At 45.7% G+C, this 21,596-nt stretch overlaps 1 protein-coding gene across 3 annotated transcripts in view; it reads left to right on the forward strand.

The window, feature by feature from the left end:
• The window catches only part of DGCR8 (DGCR8 microprocessor complex subunit), a 238,031-nt gene that overhangs the window by 2,819 nt on the left and 213,616 nt on the right, over positions 1 to 21,596 (forward strand). For 2 of the 3 annotated variants that reach the window (XM_058532198.1, XM_058532200.1), the window contains exons 2-9: positions 1,973 to 2,973; positions 3,437 to 3,596; positions 6,340 to 6,482; positions 6,647 to 6,929; positions 9,097 to 9,294; positions 9,555 to 9,656; positions 10,388 to 10,486; positions 12,209 to 12,291. In XM_058532198.1, the coding sequence (XP_058388181.1) occupies positions 2,254 to 2,973; positions 3,437 to 3,596; positions 6,340 to 6,482; positions 6,647 to 6,929; positions 9,097 to 9,294; positions 9,555 to 9,656; positions 10,388 to 10,486; positions 12,209 to 12,291 (1,788 nt within the window). In that variant the 5' untranslated portion in view covers positions 1,973 to 2,253. Of the gene's footprint in view, positions 1 to 1,571; positions 2,974 to 3,436; positions 3,597 to 6,339; positions 6,483 to 6,646; positions 6,930 to 9,096; positions 9,295 to 9,554; positions 9,657 to 10,387; positions 10,487 to 12,208; positions 12,292 to 21,596 lie in introns of those variants that run through there. The other variant, XM_058532199.1, reaches the window with a different exon arrangement.

The following is a 21,596-nucleotide window of genomic DNA, read 5'->3' on the forward strand; positions in this document are numbered from 1 at the left end:
TCCTTCTCTGAAGTGATCTTTTTTGGTTGCCGGGAGGCTGGCCTTGCTCCACTCGGTGTTCCTCATGCCTGTCCAGCTGCAGCCTCCTTAGCGTTTACTGCACTTCTGAGTCTATCATTGTCTATTGTGCTGTATTTCCTTGATCCTAAGCACCTTTGATGGACACACCTTTGGAGAAGGTATTGTGCTAAATTTCCACTGAATTCAGAAATGAAAGGACACCTTAGAATCTAGGAAATAGAGTGACAGCACAGTCGTCATTGCCTTTTCAATTACATCCAGGTGTGGGGACCTTGTTTCTTGTTCATGGTAGTGCCTCCCTCAGAGTAGATGGTCAGTGAATATTCATTGAATGAATTAGTGAAATCTAAACAAGTCTCTGGTTTTCATTTGTGTCCCCTTCCAAGTACAACCATCACGCTCTATCCCTTCTCTATAAACTTCTTAAACGTGTGGGGTCTGCTGTCTCCTCTTCTGTCCATGCAACCAGTCAGCCTGCCCCACACGGGCGTGGGCATGCATGTGCATATCTGCACCTGTGTGTGTGGCATGTTCACGCATGTGTGTCTCTGCACGGTGTGGGAGTGTATGTGTATGCGCACGCATGTGTGTGTCTGCATGTGCTTCTCCTGTTCTGATGCCTGGCCCTTTTGCAGACCTCTGGGTTTTCAGATCGCTCCTCTGACCTGCCTTCTGAGCCTCATGTCATCCCTTTTGTCATGCTTCCTTTGGAGTGAAGCTTCCCAGAGTCGTGTCCTCAACTGTCTTGGTCTGTGTTTCCTTTCTGGGTGGCCTCTGTCTTGTGGTTTGGCGACTACCACCTCGCTGATATGTTCTGGGCCTCTGTCTCTGGGCCAGTCACAGTTCCAGAGCTGTGGCCTCAGCACCTGTCGGACAGGTCTGCCTGGAGGCTCTGTCCATTCTCCTCTGTGGGCTCCTGCCCAAATGCTGGAACACGTGTACCTCCAGGGGAGAAGCCTCATTCGCCTTCAGTTCCCTCTTGTCTGTTCTCCACCTCTGCCTGGTCAGTAGTGTGGTTAGTTCTGTGTCTTCACTGTTCTTGAAGGCTCCAGCCTCGTCACCAGGACCTCTTTCACACCTTTGTCCTCTGACCTCGAGGACTGGCCCCTATACCTCGGGCACAGGTACTGTGCCTGGTGTAGCTGTCAGTCTCGTTTCTCAAATAGGGACTGAACTGTAGCATGAGAGTCACTTCACCCTCAGTGGCTCCTTATTGCCCCCAGGATAGAGCCAGGCTCCAGATGGCACCCAAGACTCCCTCTGCCTTGGCTCCAGCTATCTCCTGCGGCTCCCCCCACCAACCCTGGCCAGGCTCCCTTCCCCACAGCCACTACCCCATCCTCTACTGGGAACAGAACCATGCCACCTCTGGTGACCTCATCATGCTGCATCACTGTCCCTATCCACGTCCCACCTTGTGGGCCCAGGAGTGCCCTGGGGTCCAGGGTTGCAGAGTGCCCAGCCTCTGAGGCCCTGGTGCCGCAGAGTTGAGCCAAGGGTCTTGCACTCCCCTCTGACTGACCCAGCCCTAGCAGGTGAGTGGATCGCTGTTGCTCTGATGGCCGGAGGGAGGCCGCACACCTTTTGTGTGTTTTGGAAAGGGCAGCTTTGCACCGCGTGCTTGCTTACTTGATAAACTGAGTTAGGGGAATGCTGCGGTGATGTTTAGTGTGTTATTTTTTTAAATCCCTTTTGAACCATAAGATAATATTGTTTTTGTGCTTCTGAAGTAGGAATTACAGTGGACAGTTAGTAAGGCATTTAACTTTAGACTTAAATTGTAATTTAGGTTATGAAGAAAAAAAGTAAAGTTTGTTTTGAAGCCTGGAAGGCTCCCTTAGGCAGTATTATTTAAGTTATTTACTACACTGTTAATAGCACTTGACTTTTCGTACCAGGGAAGTGGAAGGTTTCTGTCATTTTGTGACGATGTTTTTAAATCTCTTTGCAGGTGGAAGAAGAAAGGTGCCACTTTGGCCTGAAGACAGACTCGCTTAGTCGTCAGTCATTTAAGCTGAGTGCATTGTGATTTCCAATAATTGAGGCAGTGGTTCTAAAAGCTGTCTACATTAATGAAAAGAGCAATGTGGCCAGCTTGACTAAGCCGCCAGCGTGTGCAGCGCGTGCAGGACGGCACCCGGGTCTCGACGGACTTGTGCATGTTAGCTGTATAGATTTATGTGAGGTCTTTTAAAACTCTGGTCTTTTAAAATAGTCTTAACCACTTTTACTATGGAGACATATGAGAGTCCCTCTCCTCTCCCGCGTGAGCCCGCAGGAGAAGTGGTGATGGAGAACCGAGCTTGCCCCCTCCAAGCGCTGCCCCGTGAACAGTCTCCACCACCTCCCCTGCAAACGTCCAGTGATGCAGAGGTAATGGACGTTGGCTCTGGTGGTGATGGACAGGCCGAACCCCCTGCTGAGGACCCGCTCAACTTCTACGGAGCTTCTCTTCTCTCCAAAGGATCCTTCTCTAAGGCCCGCCTCCTCATAGACCCGAACTGTAGTGGCCACAGCCCACGCACCGCCCGGCACGCACCTGCGGTCCGGAAGTTCTCCCCTGACCTTAAGTTGCTTAAGGATGTAAAGATTAGCGTGAGCTTTACCGAGAGCTGCAGGAGTAAGGACAGGAAGGTGCTGTACACGGGAGTGGAGCGCGATGCTCGCGCCGAGTGCGGTCGGGCCCTTAGCCCTGTCAGTGGAGACGTGCATGCTTGTCCCTTTGGCGGGAGTGTTGGTAACGGGGTCAGCGTAGGGGGTGAGAGTGCTGATAAGAAGGATGAGGAGAATGAGCTGGAGCAGGAAAAGAGAGTGGAGTATGCAGTGCTCGATGAGTTAGAAGATTTTACTGACAATTTGGAGCTAGATGAAGAAGGAGCAGGCGGGTTCACGGCTAAAGCCATCGTGCAGAGAGACAGAGTGGATGAAGAGGCCTTGAATTTCTCCTACGAGGTATGTCAGCAGTCCCTCCTTTGCAGTGTTCTTAGCAAATCCCAAAGAGAGGTGTTTGGGAATTGCAGCATCTTTTGAAAGCTGATATTGCAGAGAAAAAAAATACTACCCAGATGAGGAGGAATAACGTTAATGTGGAAAAGGGAAAGCTCTAAAGAGTCCAGATTTTTAAACTTTCCTAATGAAAAGTTTGGCCGACAGGTCGCCCTTGTCCCTGTTCCCCAACCTGAGCTGAGTTGGACAGTGCTGCTGAGAAGCTTCCCTGGTGCTGTGTGCACCAGGACTGAGCGTGTTGGTGTCACCCCGTTCGTTTTTCAGACGATTATGTACCATAAAGGCACGCCTAGGCCTCCTTTGAGAGCGCCTTGTTTCTGTGTCCATTCAATTGAGTGCGGTTAAGCTTGCCCGTGGTGCAGGAACCCAGGCGCTAGGGGCCATGGGGTCTGAACAGCATGTTTTACAGGATGATTTTGACAACGATGTTGATGCTCTGCTGGAAGAGGGCCTTTGTGCTCCCAAAAAGAGGCGAATGGAGGAGAAATATGGAGGAGACAGCGACCATCCATCTGACGGAGAGACAAGCGTGCAGCCAATGATGACCAAGATTAAAACAGTACTCAAAAGTAAGTCGGCAAGTCAGAATGTAGTGCGTGTTCACAGGGCAGCAGAAGTGCAGGTGGTGGTCTGGGGCAGCGAGCATGTGTTTTAGGGCAGGATAGTCACATGCAATGAAGGGAAAACAAGATACAAGGAAGCACCCAGTGCAGTGACCCAGGTGCAGATCCTCCTATGTGCTTGGAAACCACAGAGTGGCTGGCATGGGATGGAGGAGCAGGGAGGGACTTCTCATGGGGGGTAGGGTGGACCCCTGAGGAGGGGACATTGGTGTGTGCTGGGAGACCGGCAACCAGTGGGTGTGGAGGCCAAGGCTAGAGGTGGGTGCTCAGCACGCTGGCAGGTGATGGTCATGGTCTGGGTTCTGGATTCTGTGCTGGGTGTCAGGGGCAGCCACTAGAAGCAGGCAGGTGTTGGTGCACAATTTTCGTCTAAAAGCACAGCTCCTGTGGCCTCAGCATGGCTGGCGCATGCACTTCAGGTGGACAGGGTGGGAGCTCCTGGGGTACAGGTAGAGGTGTTCCAAAGGTGCAGGCAGTGGGATTTGCACTTGGGTTTGGGAACAATGGGGAGAGTAGTTGAGAGGCGCCTAAAGTTGTGCCTGTGCATCACCTTTGCCGATGCCGTGCAGGTTTGAGAGGAGTTGGTGTCGGTTACTATCTGTCTTGGCCTGGAGGTGCCTGTGAGTGTCCAGGTCGAGATGTCGGGCTGGGCAGTTGGGCAGTGGAGAGGGACTGAAGAGACATGTAAGGACTTGGGTACACAGGTAATACCTTAGGGCTGAGGACCAGGGTGCAGAAGTTGGCGAGGCATAACGGGGGGAAATTGAGGGACAGGTGGTGTGTGGTCTCCTCTGGCTGCAGAGTGGGCATTGTGCATGTCTGCCCGTGTTGGCTAGTGAAAGAACAGGACCCAACCCCTGTTGGGTTTAAGGGTTGCAGGTGGAGATGAACCTGGGCCTCAGCTTCTGGGAAGTGGGGGCCAGTCTTTGCCTCTGTGCCTCCGGAAGGTTTGCTTTGTGCTCTTTGTGTGGTTTCAGCAGTCTCACTCTGAGCAGATAAAGCTGTGAACGTCCTGCGCAGCCTCTACGTTAGCAGTACGCCTGGCCTTGACTGCAGGTGCCGTTTGGCCTGCCTCCACCGGCACTGCTGTGCCTTTCTGTAGCCTTCTCTTCCACCTGGGCTGCCTGGCAGCCTGCGCAGCAGGGCTGCCTCCTTCCCCAGAGCTGCAGTGCGAACCTCATGCTCACAGACTCCGTAGGAGCTGCCCGTGAGCTCTTCAGATGGCCGGGTCAGCTCTGTGACTGCTCATTGTCCCAGATGAGCAGCCCAGATGCACTTGTGTCCTGTGTCGTGCTTGGCTCTTATTTCCTGTGCTTTTTGTTGTCCTGACTGAGCGCAAAGCTGGTGTGAGGCAGCTCCGTGTTGGCCCTGGCCCGGAGGCGAGTGCCTGACAGGTCTGTGCACTTCTCACCTGCAGCACCCTTCCTGGGGGCTGTCCTGACACCAGCTGTCTGTCCAGTATCGGTTGCATGTGTGTGTTGGGCCTGCGGTCAGTGCTGCTGGGTGGGGACCTGGCACTGGGATGCCATTCCCTTTTCCTTGAGAGTCATTGGTGCCTTTTTTGTCAAGTACATATGTTTTTAGATTTCTCTTGCTTTTTTCCTTTTGTTTCTAAATTTTTCACTTGCTCTAATACCTGCAAGAAAATTAAGTGTTAGTTAAATCTTTGCCTTGTACTTTTCCCAGCAACCAGGCCTGTCAGTGGCAGGTATCAAGTAGATAACAAGCCTTGAGCTTTTTTTTTTATGACTGCCTGTAAAGTAAGGAAGGGGTTGGGAGTAGTGTCTTAAAACTGATTTAGAAATTTATTAGTTTGAAGTAGTATTTCGTATGGTAGTGAGAGTGTGTAGCTCTGTTACAATGAAGACTTGTCACCTGGTCACAGGGAACACTGGTTGACAGACGTAGTTTATTAGCAAAGGTTACCCAGCTCCTGGGATGCCCTGGGCACGGCCACCTCAGGCAGGTGAGGAATCGAGTGCACACGGTTTTCACAAGCTGTGGAGGCAGCAACTGAGGCTAGGACTTGTGTCGTGCAGAACTGTTCCTTCGTGTACCACTGCTATTGTAGGCCCGAGAGTACAGCAGTGAGCAAGGTGAACAGCTTCCTGATGTTGCAGAGGGACTTGGATTCTCTGGGTTGGACCCAGGTAAACAAGCACACCAGTACCGAGCACCGTTTCGAGCACAGGAGGTGCCGAACAGCAGGCAACGAGCAACAGGAGGGGCTGGGATAGGCTCTGTCTGGTGGAGGGGGTGGGGCACTCCCTTACTCCCCTAGTTCTTACAGGTTGTTTTCAATAGTTGGCCAGCTTTACTGTTCTTATGTGCCATATGTCATAATTTTGGCACATAAAAATGGCACTAGGCCCTGATGGCCTAGTGGTTCAAGTTTGGTGTGCTTCACTTTGGCAGCCTGGGTTTGGTTTCTGGGCATGGAACCACACCACTCGTCTGTCAGTAGCCATGCTGTGGTGGTGGCTCACGTAGAAGAACTAAAAGGACTTACAACTAGAATATACAACTACGTACTGAGGCTTTGGGGAGGGAAAAAAAAAACAAAAAGAAGATTGGCAACAGATGTTAGCTCAACGCGAATCTTTCCCAGCAAAAAGAAAACAAAACAAAACATCCAGACAATTCTAAGTGTTTTTAAACTGATGATAGGATGTCCTTGTCTTCTGTGCAGGTCGTGGCCGCCCACCTACGGAACCGTTGCCTGATGGGTGGATCATGACATTCCATAACTCCGGAGTCCCCGTGTACCTACACAGAGAGTCTCGGGTGGTCACCTGGTCCAGGCCGTACTTCTTGGGAACGGGAAGCATACGGGTAGGGGACGCATGGGTCTTGAATTTAGTCTCGTAAGTTCGCAAACCGAACGTGCACATCTGCACACATTGCATCATAGCCAAGCAGAGACAGGTGAAAGGCATCAGATATTCAGACCTTCGGGGCCATCCTTGTAATCTGTGTTGCAATTTCACTATCCACAGAAACATGACCCTCCTCTGAGTAGCATCCCCTGTCTGCATTACAAGAAAATGAAGGACAATGAGGAAAGAGAGCAAAACAGTGAGCTCGCCCCCAGTGGGGAGGTGTCCCCTGTCAAGCCCCTGAGCCGGTCTGCGGAGCTGGAGTTCCCCCTGGAAGAGCCCAACTCCATGGGGGCCGACTCGGGGCCCCCAGATGAGAAGGACCCACTAGGGGCTGAGGCTGCCCCTGGGGCGCTGGGGCAGGTGAAGGCCAAAGTCGAGGTGTGCAAAGACGAATCGGTTGGTAAGTTTCTGAAGTGAACTGTCTCTCCTCCTTGTTGGCCAGGACCTGTCTGCAGGGGTGCTGCTGCATTCCACACCTTCCCTCCGGTCTCCTTCTTCCTGCTGAAGGTCATTTGTTCCTAGTTGTGTCCATGAGGAAGGGACTGTGCTAGGGACCTCTGTCCACTCCTGCATAGTTGGAAAGGCCTGTCTCCCTGATCTTTGGAGAAGGCCCAAGTCTCGAGCTCCAGGCACTCAGAGTGAGCTTCTTCAATCCACCGAGTCAGCGGTGGGAAACTCTGCCACTGTTCTGTGGACATTCCCTCTTTTTAGATCCACAGTTGCTTTTAGGATGTGTGTGTGTGTCTCTCATTCTCTCTCCTGTGTCTTTCAGCTTAGTTCTACCCGTTCAAGTGCAGTTGTTTTTTCAGTGGGGGCAGATGTTGTAGCCCAGCTGCTGAATCTCTTTCAAAGAGGACTTTCCGTTTTCAGGATTTCCGATTGTCTGTATATTGCTGCCCGGCCTGTCTCATAACTCTTGTGTGTGAGGAGCCCTAGAAGAGCTGCAGGGGCCACTGTTGGTTGCTGAGGAAGGGTTGGTCAGCTTCTGGGGAGTGGGGGAGAAACAGCATCTAGTGCCTTGGAGGGCGGCGGAGGCCTCTGGGGAGAGGGCTGGTTGGAGCTTTGGGCGTCTGGGGAAAGGGCAGGGCGTCTCACTGGTCCCCAGCTCTCCCAACAGACGGACTGCAGTCTCACCTCAACGTGTCTGCTGGCGTCGCCTCCCTCCGCCATCCAAGTTGACTTCCTCTGTTGGTGTGTTGAGGCTTTTCTCAGGGACACAGCCGGAAGGGAGCTTTCCCTTTAAGACTTTAACTTGTACCTATAGTTGATTTCTAGTTTCATACCGTTGTGGTCAGAAAAGATGCTTGGTATTATTTCAATGTTCTTAAATTTATGGAGACTTGTTTTGTGGCCTAATATGTGTGGTGATGGGTTGTAATTAGTATTTTGGTGGTGAACATGATGTAATCTATGCAGAAATAGGAGTACAGTGATGTACACCTGAAATTTTTACAATGTTATAAACCAATGTTACTGCAATAAACAAAAAATTAAAAAAAAAAAAAAAAAATAAATAAATAAAAATAAAAAAAAGAAGTAAACCTGGATCAGAAGCTAAAAAAAAAAAAGACTTTAACTTAATGGTTTATTTCTTCATACCGTCTTTTATGCACACGTAATTCCTGAATGTGGGCCTGTTTTTCTAAAAACACCTGCTCCCACTTCTCACGTCACTCCTTTGTGAGAGGTGACCACTGGTACTTGTTTCTAGACTCACATCTCTGTGTTCATATGTAAAGAAATATGTAGTTCCAGTCTGTAATTAAGTAGGTGCAAGTATATCGTTTTGTAGCCTTTTGTTTTAACTGTATACATCTCAGTCTTCCCACTCGGAACACCTCCCTCTACCTTCTCTGGCTGGCACTGCTCTTCGGGCTGGTCGTGAGCCTCAGCAGACCCTGCTCAGGGTTTACACTGGAGTAATGGGAGGCCGGTGGGAACAGAGAGGCCCATGCGAACCTCTAGGACGTCTGGGGGAGAGGGTGGGAGAGGGTGCAGCAGTAAAAGCAGGAGGTCCCCTGGGGACCTCACTGAATGGGGGTGGGCACCCAGGTGAGCTATAGGACTGAGCCAGGGACCACGTGCAAGGAGGCATGACGAGTGCCAAGGCCCGAGCTGCCTGGGTGTGTTGCTGAGTGCAGAGGTGGCCGTGGTGGCTGGAGGGAAGAGCATGAGGTGGGCAGTTGGTGCACAGTGCCTTGGCTGCTCTTGGTGGTCAGGTACCTGTTTTGATACAGGGAGAAAGGCCCTGAAGGCCGTCTCTAATTTTTCTTTTTTTTTAAGCTTGCTTTTTCTTTTTTTCTTTTTGTATTCTTGTTCTTGCTTCATATAAACTAAAACGACATTCTAGAAATTTGTCCATAAGGGACCTGCCAGAATAATTGGAGCTGGCACAGTGTAGGGCCTTTGCTTTCCTTGTCCTTCGAAAGGAATAGGGAAGGGAAATGGGTGTCATGTGGCCGGAACCTGTTTGATGGGGGCCCATCGCTATCCTACTCACTGGGTAGAGGAAACATGATTCTTGTATTGGAAAGTAGTAATTTGGTTCTCTGGTAAATCTTGTACAGATCTTGAGGAATTTCGGAACTACCTGGAGAAACGTTTTGACTTTGAACAAGTTACTGTGAAGAAATTCAGGACTTGGGCTGAGCGGCGACAGTTCAACCGAGAAATGAAACGGAAACAGGCTGAGTCCGAGAGGCCCATCCTGCCAGCCAATCAAAAGCTCATCACTCTGTCTGTGCAAGATGCACCCACAAAGAAAGGTGAGTTGGGGCTGGTAAATTTTGACAATGGCAGACTGGTTGTACTATTATTTTTCATTTGATGTTCTTAGAATGTGTGCTTTGTGCGTGAGTTGTGTTGAATTCAAAGCTTATGTTTATCCTTCGAATGCAGAGGTCCACCACATTCACAGTGGTGAGCCCCTAAATCACTGACTCCGTAACTTGGACGGTGTCAGGTCCTGAGTACTAGCTTACGGTGGGTCTTCGCATTGTTGCTGAGATGGTCCTTCTTGTCACAGAGTTTGTCATTAACCCCAACGGGAAATCGGAGGTCTGCATCCTGCACGAGTATATGCAGCGTGTCCTCAAGGTCCGCCCCGTTTATAATTTCTTTGAATGTGGTAAGTTTGACCTTACCCATCTCAGTCATAGAGAATCATGCGTGTCACTTTGGTCATGGCTAGGGAGGCGGGAGCAGACCGTTGGCCCCGCTCTACTGGGAAAGGAATGAAAGGGAAGGGCAAGGAGAAGCATGTAGCAGATAGGCAGTGGGTCGTTTTCATGGAATGGGCCCCGTCGGAGGGTGAATCCTCTGCTTTCCACACTGCCTTCCTCTTGTCCAGCCCCGGCTGCCTTGCTCTGAGGAAAGCCTTCCTGCTGTGTCTCCCGGTGGCCCTAGGCCTGCACTTCTCACCAGCTGTCTTCTGTGGCTGTCCTCATCACACCTTTGTGGAATCCAGTTTCTTGTCCCTTTGGAAGCCAGAACCTAGGCGTCTCTCCTCATTTATCTTGTCTCACTACATCTGTGCATCCCTGCCCCTCACAGTCCTCTGTCTGTCTTTCTTGGACATTGGTCCCTGTCCCTGCCGGCTCTGGCTCTGGCCTCCTGTTTCTCCTCTAGCTCACTATCCCATGGTCCCCCGTTTCCTGTGATTTTCGTGGTCGTGCTCCCGGCCTACTGCCCATTCCCTGGGCCCCATCTCCACGTGTCAGGGAGCGCCCCGGCCTCTGTCTTCCAACAGCAGCCCTGACCCCACCTTGTCTGTTGGTGTGAGCAGATTGTGTGTGTGTGCGCGCGTACACTTTTAATGTCTTGGCAAGTGTGTTTTAAAACAGTAATTTTAATTTTAAGAGAACCCAAGTGAGCCTTTTGGTGCCTCGGTGACCATTGATGGTGTGACCTATGGATCTGGAACTGCAAGCAGCAAAAAACTTGCGAAGAATAAAGCTGGTAATGTGCCTGCTTGGGTGTCAGAGAACCATGCTGCTTGCCGTGTCTGCCCCTCCCCGTGGCTAGGGAGGGCTGAGCAGCAGCCCCTGTGGGAGGGCTGTGGGCGGGGCAAATCTATTTTATTTATGTAATCATCTACTTTGATTTTTTAAATTATGTGCTCATGGGAAAAGATTTAAATAGAGAAAGTAAAATGTGAGAAGTAAAAGTAGAAGGTCCTTTGTCCACTCAGTGACACTGCGCTGAAATCTCCTGCCCTTGCCCCTGCCACTCACAGATGTTGGGGTGTGCTCAGAGCCCACTGGGCCATGCTGGGCACATGTGCTAGTGTGGGTTTGTATTTAAACTGAGCAACATGTGGGCATGCTAGGAGACGATAAATGGGGATCAGCATGCTGTCAGTGTTCTCCTCGAGGGGTTGTGACATTTATGAGGATGATTTCCTGAGTCCTTCAGACTCCATATTTGGGACTGCCACTCACTGAACGTGGCATGGCAGACCTCTGGGAAAGCTTAGGTTTTCTGGTTAAATCCCACTGCTCTTTTTGACCACCTACTTGCTTTATGCCCAGCATTAGTAATCATTGACGTTCTTTTCCAAAAGCCATTTTGCCCCAACATCAGAGTTACTTAGCCTCTTCTGGGGAGTGGACCACATTGCAGGGTGGGTTTTGGGTGCACCCCAGGCCTTGGCACTCACACATCGGTTCTCATGGTTTCTACCATTGCCATGTTGTCCTCAAGAGCAGCTCTGCCCTTTACAGAGCATGAAATACGTCAGTTTTATCACAGTCTCACTAAGTCTTGGGGTCAGTGAAAGTGTTTTTGTTGGCTGGACTCAGAGTTTCCCTTGGTGTTGCTTTCTTTTGACGTTATATGCTGAGGACAATTGCAATAATACATTACTGTCTGTCTTTTCTCTGTGAGGCTGTACTGGGCTCACATACTCTGCCCCGGTCTCTCGGAAGGCCTACTGTCCATTTTAGAGAGCTTCTGCCGAAAGACTTTCTCAGCTCAGCACACTGTTACCGAGGTCATGGAGCAGATAACCTGCAGAGTGGGGTGGAGATGTCCTGGCGGCAGGGCCCTGCTGTGCTCCTCCCCACGTGTGGGGATGCACTTCCTCTGCCTAGACCTCAGCTGCTCTCTGGATACCTGTGCTCCAATGTTTTGCTAGCATTTACAGCCCTACAGGTTCAGACTGTTACACACACTCCCTCCCCCGCTCAGTGCCCTGCTTCCCCACCCCAGTGGCGAGTGGCACCTCTGTTTCCTTGGGCACCTGTGCTCGGCATTGAGCCGTCCCTGTGCTCTGCCGTGCCGACACTTTCTCCAGAGTATCTATCCGATCTGACTGCTTCTCCCTGCCACACTCATAGCAGCCTGCTCAGTCCTCAGTTGTCCCGACTTGGTCCAGGTCCTGCTGAGCCATTTGCCCACACACCACGACCGTGATTCCTCTGACACGTGGATCTCTTCTCCTCTTTCGCCTGCTACAAGTGCCTCAGGGTGAAAGCTTGTGAGGCTGCCCACAGCCTGATGCTTGCCCTGCTGCCTCCTTTCCTCGGGATGTGCTCTCTCTTCCATGCTCTGCTGTCCCTGCTTCTAAAGTGCTGTTCCTTCCCAGGGCCCTTGCTCTGCTCTGAGCCCTGCACAAGAGCCAGTGTGCAGCTTGCTCTGGAGGGGCCCAAGCCCTCACCCTTGGGGGTTTTCTTTTCATAGCCCGAGCTACGCTGGAAATCCTCATCCCTGACTTTGTTAAACAGACCTCTGAGGAGAAGCCCAAAGACAGTGAAGAGCTCGAGGTGAGTGTCATGACCTTGCCCTGTTCGGAGCTGTGGCTCTAGCACAGCCTGCCCTGCCCTGTTAATGTAGCTGTGCTCAGGGATTTAATCCTTCAAGCTTCAGGGCATTCTGTTTGTTCATAGTAAAAGAAGAAACTTGCTTGTCTTTGTGCAAGCAGGGGAAAATATGTCATTTTTGTCAGACATTTTTGTCCCCTGTGTCCCACCTTGCAATGGCTGTTAAGAAGTTGTGTGTGCACAGTAAATGTATTTGGGAGTAAATCAGCTCTCCCCTTACAGTAGCTCTCCCCTTACAGATCCAGGGTGGGAATGAACCTTGGAGGCAGAATCTGCAAACGTTAGATTGTTCTTTACATTAAGAACCATTTAACCTATTTGTAAACCTTTTTGGGTAAATATGGTTCCAGTGTTATTTGTAGCAAGGACTTAAACTCTGAATCCATTCTTTTGTATAACAGCTTAATTGATATATACTTTATATACCACAAATTTTGCCCTTGGAAACTATACAGTTCAGTGGATTTTTGTATATTCAAGAGTTGAACAATCATCACAACAATCTAATCTTAGAATATTTTCATCACTCCAAAAAGAAACCTTGTACCCATTAGCAGTCACTCCCAATTCTCCCCGTCCCCCATCCCGTCACCGCCTGGCAACCACTAATCTACTTTCTGTTTCTGTGGATTTTCCAGTTTGGGACATTTCATATCAATGGATTCATACAACATGTGGTCCTTTGTGACTTCTTTCAGTTCGCATGGTGTATTAGCCATGGGTTTTATCAGATTGAGAAAGTTTCCTTCTACTCCTGGTTTCCTGAGAGTTTTTGTCAGGAATGATGTTGAATTTTGTCAAGTTTTTTCTGCTTCTATTGAAATGATCGTGTGGTTTTTGTCTTTTACTTTGCTAAGAAGATGGTATAATACATTGATTTTTGAGTGTTCAACCAACCTTGCCTTCGTGGGATAAATCCCACTTGGTCATGGTGTGTAATCATTTTGATGTGTTGCTGGATTTCATTTGCTAGTGTTGTCTTAAGGACTTTTGTAGATACATTTTTAAGGGATACTATGTAGTTTTCTTTTCTTGTGATATCTTTGTCTGATGTTGGTATTGAATTGATACTGGCCTCATAGAATGAGTTGGAAAGTGTTCCTTCCTCTTCCATTGTGTGGAATAGTTTGTGAAAGATTGGTATTGATTTTTTAAATACTTGATAGAATTCACCAGTGAAACCTTCTGGGCCTAGACTTTTCTTTATTTGAAGTTATTTAATTACTAATTCTGTCTTTTTACTTGTTATACATCTACAGGTATGCATCACTTAACGACTGGGACATGTTCTGTGGACCATGTCCTTAGGTGATTCCATTGTTGTGTGAACATCACAGAGTGCACTTACACAAACGTAAATGGTATAGCTGACTACTCACCTAGGCTATATGGGACTAATCTGATGGGACCCCTGTTGTATATGTGGTCCGTTGTTGACCAAAACGTTGCTATGTGGTGCATGACTATATTCAGATTTTCTTTTCCTTCTTGAGCCAGTTTTGGGACTTTTTGTCTTCCTAGCAATTTTTCCATTTGATCTAGGTTATCTAATTCATTGGCATACATTTGTTAGTAGTATTCCCTTATAATCCTTTTTATTTTGGTAAGGTGGCAATGTCCCTGCTTTCATTCCTAATTTTAGTAGTTTGAATCTCTCTTTTCTCTTGGTCGGTCTAAAGTTTTGTCCATGTTGATCTTTTCAAAGATCCAACTTCTGGTTTTGTTGGGTTTTCCTATTGGTTTTTTATTCTCGATTTCATTTCTTTCTTTCTTTCTTTCTTTCTTTCTCTCTTTCTCTCTTTCTCTCTTTCCTCTCTTTCTCTCTTTCTCTTCTCTCTTTCCTCTCTTTCTCCTCATTCTCTCTTCTCTCTTTCTCTCTCTCTTTCTCTCTTCTCTCTCTCTTTCTCTCTTCTCTCTCTTTCTCTCTTTCTTTCTCTTCTTCTTTCTCTCTTTCTTTCTCTCTTCTCTCTTTCTTTCCTCTCTTTCTCTCTTCTCTCCTCTTTCTCTCTCTTCTCTCTCTCTCTCTTCTCTCTCTCTCTCTCTCTCTCTCTCTCTCTCTCTCTCTCTCTCTCTCTCTCTCTTTCTCTCTCTCTCTCTCTCTCTCTCTTTCTCTCTCTCTCTCTCTTCTCTTCTCTCTCTCTCTCTCTCTCTCTCTCTCTCTTCTCTTTCTTTCTCTCTTTTTTTGAGGAAGATTGGCCCTGCACTAACATCTGTTGCCAATCTTCCTCTTTTTCTTTTTTCTCCCCAAAGCCCCAGTGCATAGTTGTATATCCTAGTTTTAGGTCCTTCTAGTTCTTCTATGTGGGACGCTGCTTCAGCATGGCTTGATGAGCGGTGAGTAGGTCCGCACCCAGGATCCGAAACGGCAAACCCTGGGCTGCCGAAGTGGAGCACGTGAACTTAACTGCTATGCCACCGGGCCGGCCCCAATTTATTTCTGCTCTAGCCTTTATTATTTCCTTTCTTCTGCCAGCCTTGAGTTTAGTTTGTTCTTTTCTAGTGTCTTAAGGTTCGGGTATTGATCTGAGGTCCTCTTTTTAAATATGGAATTTACAGCTATATGTTTTCCTCTGTGAACCACTTTAACTGCATCCCACAAACTTTAGTGTGTTGTGTTTTTGTTTTCATTCATCTCAAAGTATTTTTCTTTTTTTTTTTTTATAATTTTATTTATTTATTTATTTTTTCCCCAAAGCCCCAGTAGATAGTTGTATGTTTTCATAGCTGCACATCCTTCTAGTTGCTGTATGTGGGACGTGGCCTCAGCATGGCCGGAGAAGCGGTGCATCGGTGCGCACCTGGGATCCGAACCTGGGCCGCCAGCAGTGGAGTGCGCATGCTTAACCGCTACGCCACGGGGCCGGCCCTCAAAGTATTTTTCTAATTTCCCTTGTGATTTCTTCTTTGAACCGTTGGTTATTTTAAGACTGTTTACTTTTAATATATTTGCGAATTTCCCAAATTTCATTGTTATTGATTTTTCATTTAATTCCATTTTGGTTTGAAAACATAGTTTCTGTGATTTCAATCAATCCTTTTAAATTTATTGAGGCTTGTTTTATGACCTAACATATGGTTTGTCCTGGAGAATGTTCCATGTATACTTCAGAATGTATAATCTGCTGTTACTGGGTAGAATGGACCAGATGTCGATTAGGTCTAGTTGGTGTGCAGTGTTGGTTGTTCATTGGCCTAGTACTTCTATCCATCACTGAGAGTGGGTGTTGAAGTCTCCACATGTTATTGCTGCATTGTTTATTTCTCTCCTCATTTCTGTCAGTTTATGCTTCATGTGTTTTGGGGCTGCCATTGTTAGGTACTGTATGTTTGTGATGTTGTGATATAACAGGAAATGTGTGTTTGGTCTTTGTCCTTGGTTCCTGGCACAGAGCTTCTAATGGTATATGATAAATTAATTTTTGGTTTTTGTCCCCAGTTCTTGAAATAGCTCCAGGTTGATAAAGGTGAATGGAACAGCTTTTCTTATTCTCACACACCCCTTTCGACCACACCTGAGTTTATGTTAATGAAGTGACTTTTGGGACCCTAAGGATGGGGGGGGGCCTGCCTTTAAGAGGAACCTACCGTGTAACTAGAGGGTTGGAACTTTTCAGCCCCACTTTTCACCCCCCTCCCCCAATGTCCAGGGAGGGAGAGGTTCTGGAGCTCGAACTAATCACTAATGGTCAGTGATGTAATCAGTCATGCCTATGTAGTGAAGCCTCTGTAAAAAACCCTAAGTGAAGGCGTTCAGAGAGCTTCGGGGTTGGTGAACACATGGAGGTGCTAGGAGGGTGGCACGCTTTGGGCATAGCAGCTCCGCACGCCTTCCCTTATACTTTGCCTTATGCATCTTGTCCATCTGGCTGTTTCTGAGTTATAGTCTTTTATAATAAACTGGTGATCTAGTAAGTAAACTGTTTTCCTGAGTTCTGTGAGCTGTTCTAGCAAATTACTGAACTGAGGAGGGGGTTGTGGGAAGCTCCATATATATAGCTGCTTGATCAGAAGCACAGGTGACAACCTGGACTTGCGATTGCCATCTGGAGTGGTGGCAGCAGGCTTGTAGGACTGAGCCCTTACCCGGGGGCGGTCTGCTCTAACTCCTGGCAGCTAATGTCAGAATTGCTTGGTGTAGAAAACCCACACATTTGGTGTCAGCAGTGTTGACAGTAGACATGGTTTCTATTTAATGTTTATAATAGTTACATCATGTTGACGTATGGACTCTTTTGTCATTATAAAATCTTTCTTTATTTCTAGTAACAATTTTTGTCTTAGAGTCAGTTTTTCTATCTGGTATAGTCACTCCTGCTCTCTCTTACTGTTTGCATGATAAATCTTTCCATCCTTTTATTTTTAACCTATTTGTTGTTTCACTCTAAACTGTGTCTTTTATACACAGCATATAGTTGGATTTTTGTTTTTATCTATTCTGCCAATTTCTGCCTTTTGATCAGAGGGCTTAGCTGATTTAAATTTAATGTAATTACTGATAAGAGAGAATTTATGTATTATTTGTTTTCTGTCTTTTTTTTCCCTCCGTTCCTCCATTACTGCCTTCTTTGTGTTAAATAGATACTGTCTAATGTACCATTTTAATTCTTTTGTTTCTTTTAATATATATTTTTTAGTTATTTTCTCAGTGGTTGTCTTAGGGAGTTCCAGTAACATCTAAAATGAAAACAATCTAGTTTGGAATAATACTAACTGATTTCAGTTGTATTCAAAAACTTTGCTCCTATAGTTCTGTTTATCCTCATCTTTTTTTTTTTTTTTTTTTATTGAGGTCATAATAGTTTATAACATAATGAAATTTCAGTTGTACATTATTATTTGTTAGTCACCATATAAATGCACCCCTTCACCCCTTGTGCCCACCCCCCAACAGCCTTCCCTCTGGTAACCACTAATCTCTTCTCTCTGTCCATGTGTTAGTTTATCTTCTACGTATGTGTGAAATCATACGGTGTTTGCCTTTCTCTGTCTGGCTTATTTTGCTTAACATACTCTCAAGATCCATCCATGTCCTTGCAAATGGGACGATTTTGTCTTTTTTTCTGGCTGAGTAGTATTCCATTGTATATATATACCACATCTTCTTTATCCAAACATCAGTGGATGGACACTTGAGTTGGTTCCACTTCTTGGCTATAGTGAATGATGCTGCAGTGAACATAGGGGTGCATAAGTCTCTCTGAATTGTTGATTTCAAGTTCTTTGGATAAATAGCCAGTAGTGGGATAGCTGGATCATAAGGTATTTCTATTTTTAATTTTTTGAGAAATCTCCATACCGTTTTCCATAGAGGCTGCACCAGTTTGCATTCCCACCAGCAGTGTATGAGGATTCCCTTTTCTCCACAACCTCTCCAACATTTGGTATTTTTTGTCTTGGTGGTTATAGCCATTCTGATGGGTGTAAGGTGATATCGTAGTGTAGTTTTGATTTGCATTTCCCTGATGATTAGTGATGTTGAACATCTTTTCAGTGTGCCTGTTGGCCATCTGTATATTTTCTTTGGGAAAATGTCTGTTCATTTCCTCTGCCCATTTTTTGATTGGGTTGTTTGTTTTTTTGTTCTTCAGTTGTGTGAGTTCTTTGTGTATTATGGAGATTAACCCCTTGTTGGATATGTGATCTGCAAATATTTTCTCCCAGTTTGTGGGTTGTCTTTTCCTTTTGTTCCTGGTTTCCATTGCCTTGCAGAAGCTCTTTAGTCTGATGAAGTCCTACTTATTTTTTCTTTTGTTCCCCTTGTCCAAGTAGACATGGTATTCAAAAAGATTCTTCTAAGACTGATGTCAAAGAGTGTACTGCCTATGTTTTCTTCTAGGAGTTTTATGGTTTCAGGTCTGACCTTCAAGTCTTTGATCCGTGTTGAGTTAATTTTTGTGTATGGCAAAAGATAATGGTCTACTTGCATTCTTTTGCATGTGGCTGTCCAGTTTTCCCAAACCCATTTGTTGAAGAGACATTCCTTTCTCCATGGTATGTCCTTAGTTCCATTGTTGAAGATTAGCTGTCCGCAGATGTGTGGTTTTATTTCTGGGCTTTCAGTTCTGTTCCATTGATCTGTGTGTCTCTTTTTGTGCCAGTACCATTCTGTTTTGGTTACTATAGCTTTGTAGTATATTTTGAAGTCAGGGATTGTGATGTCTCCAGCTCAGGATTACTTTGGCTATTCGGGGTCTTTTGTCGTTCCATATAAATTTTAGGATTCTTTGTTCTATCTCCGTGAAGAATATCATTGGGATTGCATTGAATCTGTAGATTGCTTTAGGTAGTATGGACATTTTAACTTTGTTTATCTTCCAGTCCATGAGCATGGACTATCTTTCCTTTTTTTTTTTGTGTCGTCTTCGATTTCTTCCAATAATGTCTTATAGTTTTCAGCGTATAGGTCTTCCACCTCCTTGGTTAAATTTATTCCTAGATATTTATTCTTTTGTTGCAATTGTATATGGGATTGTATTTTTGACTTCTCTTTCTGCTAGTTCGTTATTAGGCTATAGAAATGCAACTGATTTTTGTAAGTTGATTTTATACCTTGCAACTTTGTTGTGGTTGTTGATTATTTCTGATACTTTTCTGGTGGATTCTTTAGGGTTTTCTATGTATAGAATCATGTCATCTGCGAACAGTGCTAGTTTCACTTCTTCCTTTCCAATTTGGATCCCTTTTATTTCTTTTTCTTGCCTAATTGCTCTGGTCAAAACTTACAGTACTATGTTGAATAGGAGTGGAGAAAGTGGGCACTCTTGTTCCTGTTATCAGAGGGATGGCTTCCAGTTTTTCACAGTTAAGTATGATGTTGGCTGTGGGTTTGTCATATATGACCTTTATTATGTTGAGGTACTTTCTTTCTATACCCATTTTATTGAGAATTTTTATCATGAGTGGATGTTGGATCTTGTCACATACTTTCTCTGCATCTATTGAGATGATCATGTGGTTTTTATTTCTCATTTTCTTAATGTGGTGGATCACATTGATTGACTTGTGGATGTTGAACTATCCCTACGTCCCTGATATAAGTCCCACTTGCTCATGGTGTATGATCCTTTTAATGTATTGCTGTATTCAGTTTGCCAATATTTTGTTGAGGATTTTTGCATCTATGTTCATCAGCCATATTGGCCTATAATTTTGCTTGTTTGTGTTGTCCTTTTCTTGTTTTGGTATCAGGGTGATATTGGCCTCATAGAATGTGTTAGGAAGCATTCCATCTTCTTCAATTTTTTGAAATAGTTTGAGAAGGATAGGTATCGAATCTTTGAATATTTGGTAGAATTCTCCAGAGAAGCCATCTGGTCTTGGAATTTGTTTTTTGGGAGGTTTTTGATTACTGTTTCAATCTCTTTCCTCATGATTGGTCTATTCATATTCTCTATTTCTTCTTGATTCAGTTTTGGGAAGGTGTATGAGTCTAAGAATTTATCCATTTCTTCTAGGTTATCCAATTTGTTGACATATAGTTTTTCATAGTATTCTCTTATAATCCTTTGTATTTCTGTGATATCTGTTGTAATTTCTCCTCTTTCATTTCTAGTTTTATTTGAGCCTTCTCTCTTTGTTTCTTACTGAGTCAGGCTAAGGGTTTGTCAATTTTGTTTATCTTGTCAAAGAACCAGCTCTTAGTTTCATTGATCCTTTCTACTGTTTTGTTTTGTTTTTTTTTGGTCTCTATTTCATTTACTTCTGCTCTAATTTTTATTATTTCCCTCCTTCTGCTGACTTAGGCTTTGTTTGTTCTTCTTTCTCTACTTCTATTAGGTGTAGTTTAAGATTACTTATTTGAGATTTTTGTTGTTTGTTGAGGTGGGCCTGTATTGCTGTGACTTCACCTCTTAGAACCACTTTTGCTGCATCCTGTAGAAGTTGGTATGATGTATTTTCATATTCATTTGTCTCCAGGTATTTTTTTTTAAACAATAATTTTTATTTAATTTTTGAGGTACTATTGGTTTATACCATTATATATAAATTTCAGGTGTACATTGTTATATTTCAGCTTCCATGTAGACTGCGTCATGTTCACTAATTGCCATCTGTCACCAGACCTGTGTGCCTTTTTTTGTGTGTGTGTGTTTTTTGTGTGTTTTTTTTGTTTTTTTTAATTGATGTTTTAATAGTTTTTAACATTGTGAAATTTTGGGTTGTACATTTTTGTTTGTCCATCACCATATATATGACTCCCTTCGCCCCTGTGGCCACCCCCCACCCCCCTTGCCCCTGGTAACCACAATACAGTTTTCTCTGTCCATGTGTTGGTTTATATTCCACATATGAGTGAGATCATACAGTGTTTGTCTTTCTCTTTCTGGCCCCAGTAGATAGTTGTCTGTTATAGCTGCACATCCTTCTAGCTGCTGTATGTGGGACGCGGCCTCAGCATGGCCGGAGGAGCGGTGCGTTGGTGCGCACCCGGGATCCTAACCCGGGCCGCCGGCAGCGGAGCACGCACACTTAACCACTAAGCCACGGGGCCGGCCCTATATACCACATTTTCTTAATCCAGTCGTCAGTCGGGGGACACTTAGGTTGCTTCCACTTCTTGGCTATGGTGAATAATGCTGCAATGAACATAGGGGTGCATAAGCCTCTTTGGATTGTTGATTTCAGGTTTGTTGGATAGATTCCCAGTAGTGGGATGGCTGGGTCATAGGGCATCTCTATTTTTAATTCTTTGAGGAATCTCCATACCGTTTTCCATAGAGGCTGCACCAATTTGCATTCCCACCAGCAGTGGATTAAGGTTCCCATTTCTCCACAGCCTCTCCAGCGTTTGTTGCTTTTTGTCTTGGTGATTATAGCCATTCTAACGGGCGTGAGGTGATATCTTAGTGTTGTTTTGATTTGCATTTCCCTGATGATTAGTGACGTTGAGCATCTTTTCATGTGCCTATTGGGCATCTGTATATCTTCTTTGAAGAAGTGTCTGTTCATTTCCTCTGCCCATTTTTTGATCAGGTTGTTTGTTTTTTTGTTGTTCAGTTGTGTGAGTTCTTTATATATTATGGAGATCAACTGCTTGTCAGATGTATGTTTTGCAAATATTCTCTCCCAGCTGGTGGGTTGTCTGTTCATCTTGATTCTGGTTTCGTTTGTCTTATAGAAGCTCTTTAATCTGATAAAGTCCCACTTGTTTATTTTTTCTTTATAGTTTCCCTAGTCTGGGTAGGCATGTCATCTGAAAAGATTCCTTTATGACCAATGTCAAATAGTGTGTTGCCTATGTTTTCTTC

Source organism: Diceros bicornis, chromosome 35 (assembly GCF_020826845.1).
Source record: "Diceros bicornis minor isolate mBicDic1 chromosome 35, mDicBic1.mat.cur, whole genome shotgun sequence".
NCBI classification, from domain to species: Eukaryota; Metazoa; Chordata; class Mammalia; order Perissodactyla; family Rhinocerotidae; genus Diceros; species Diceros bicornis.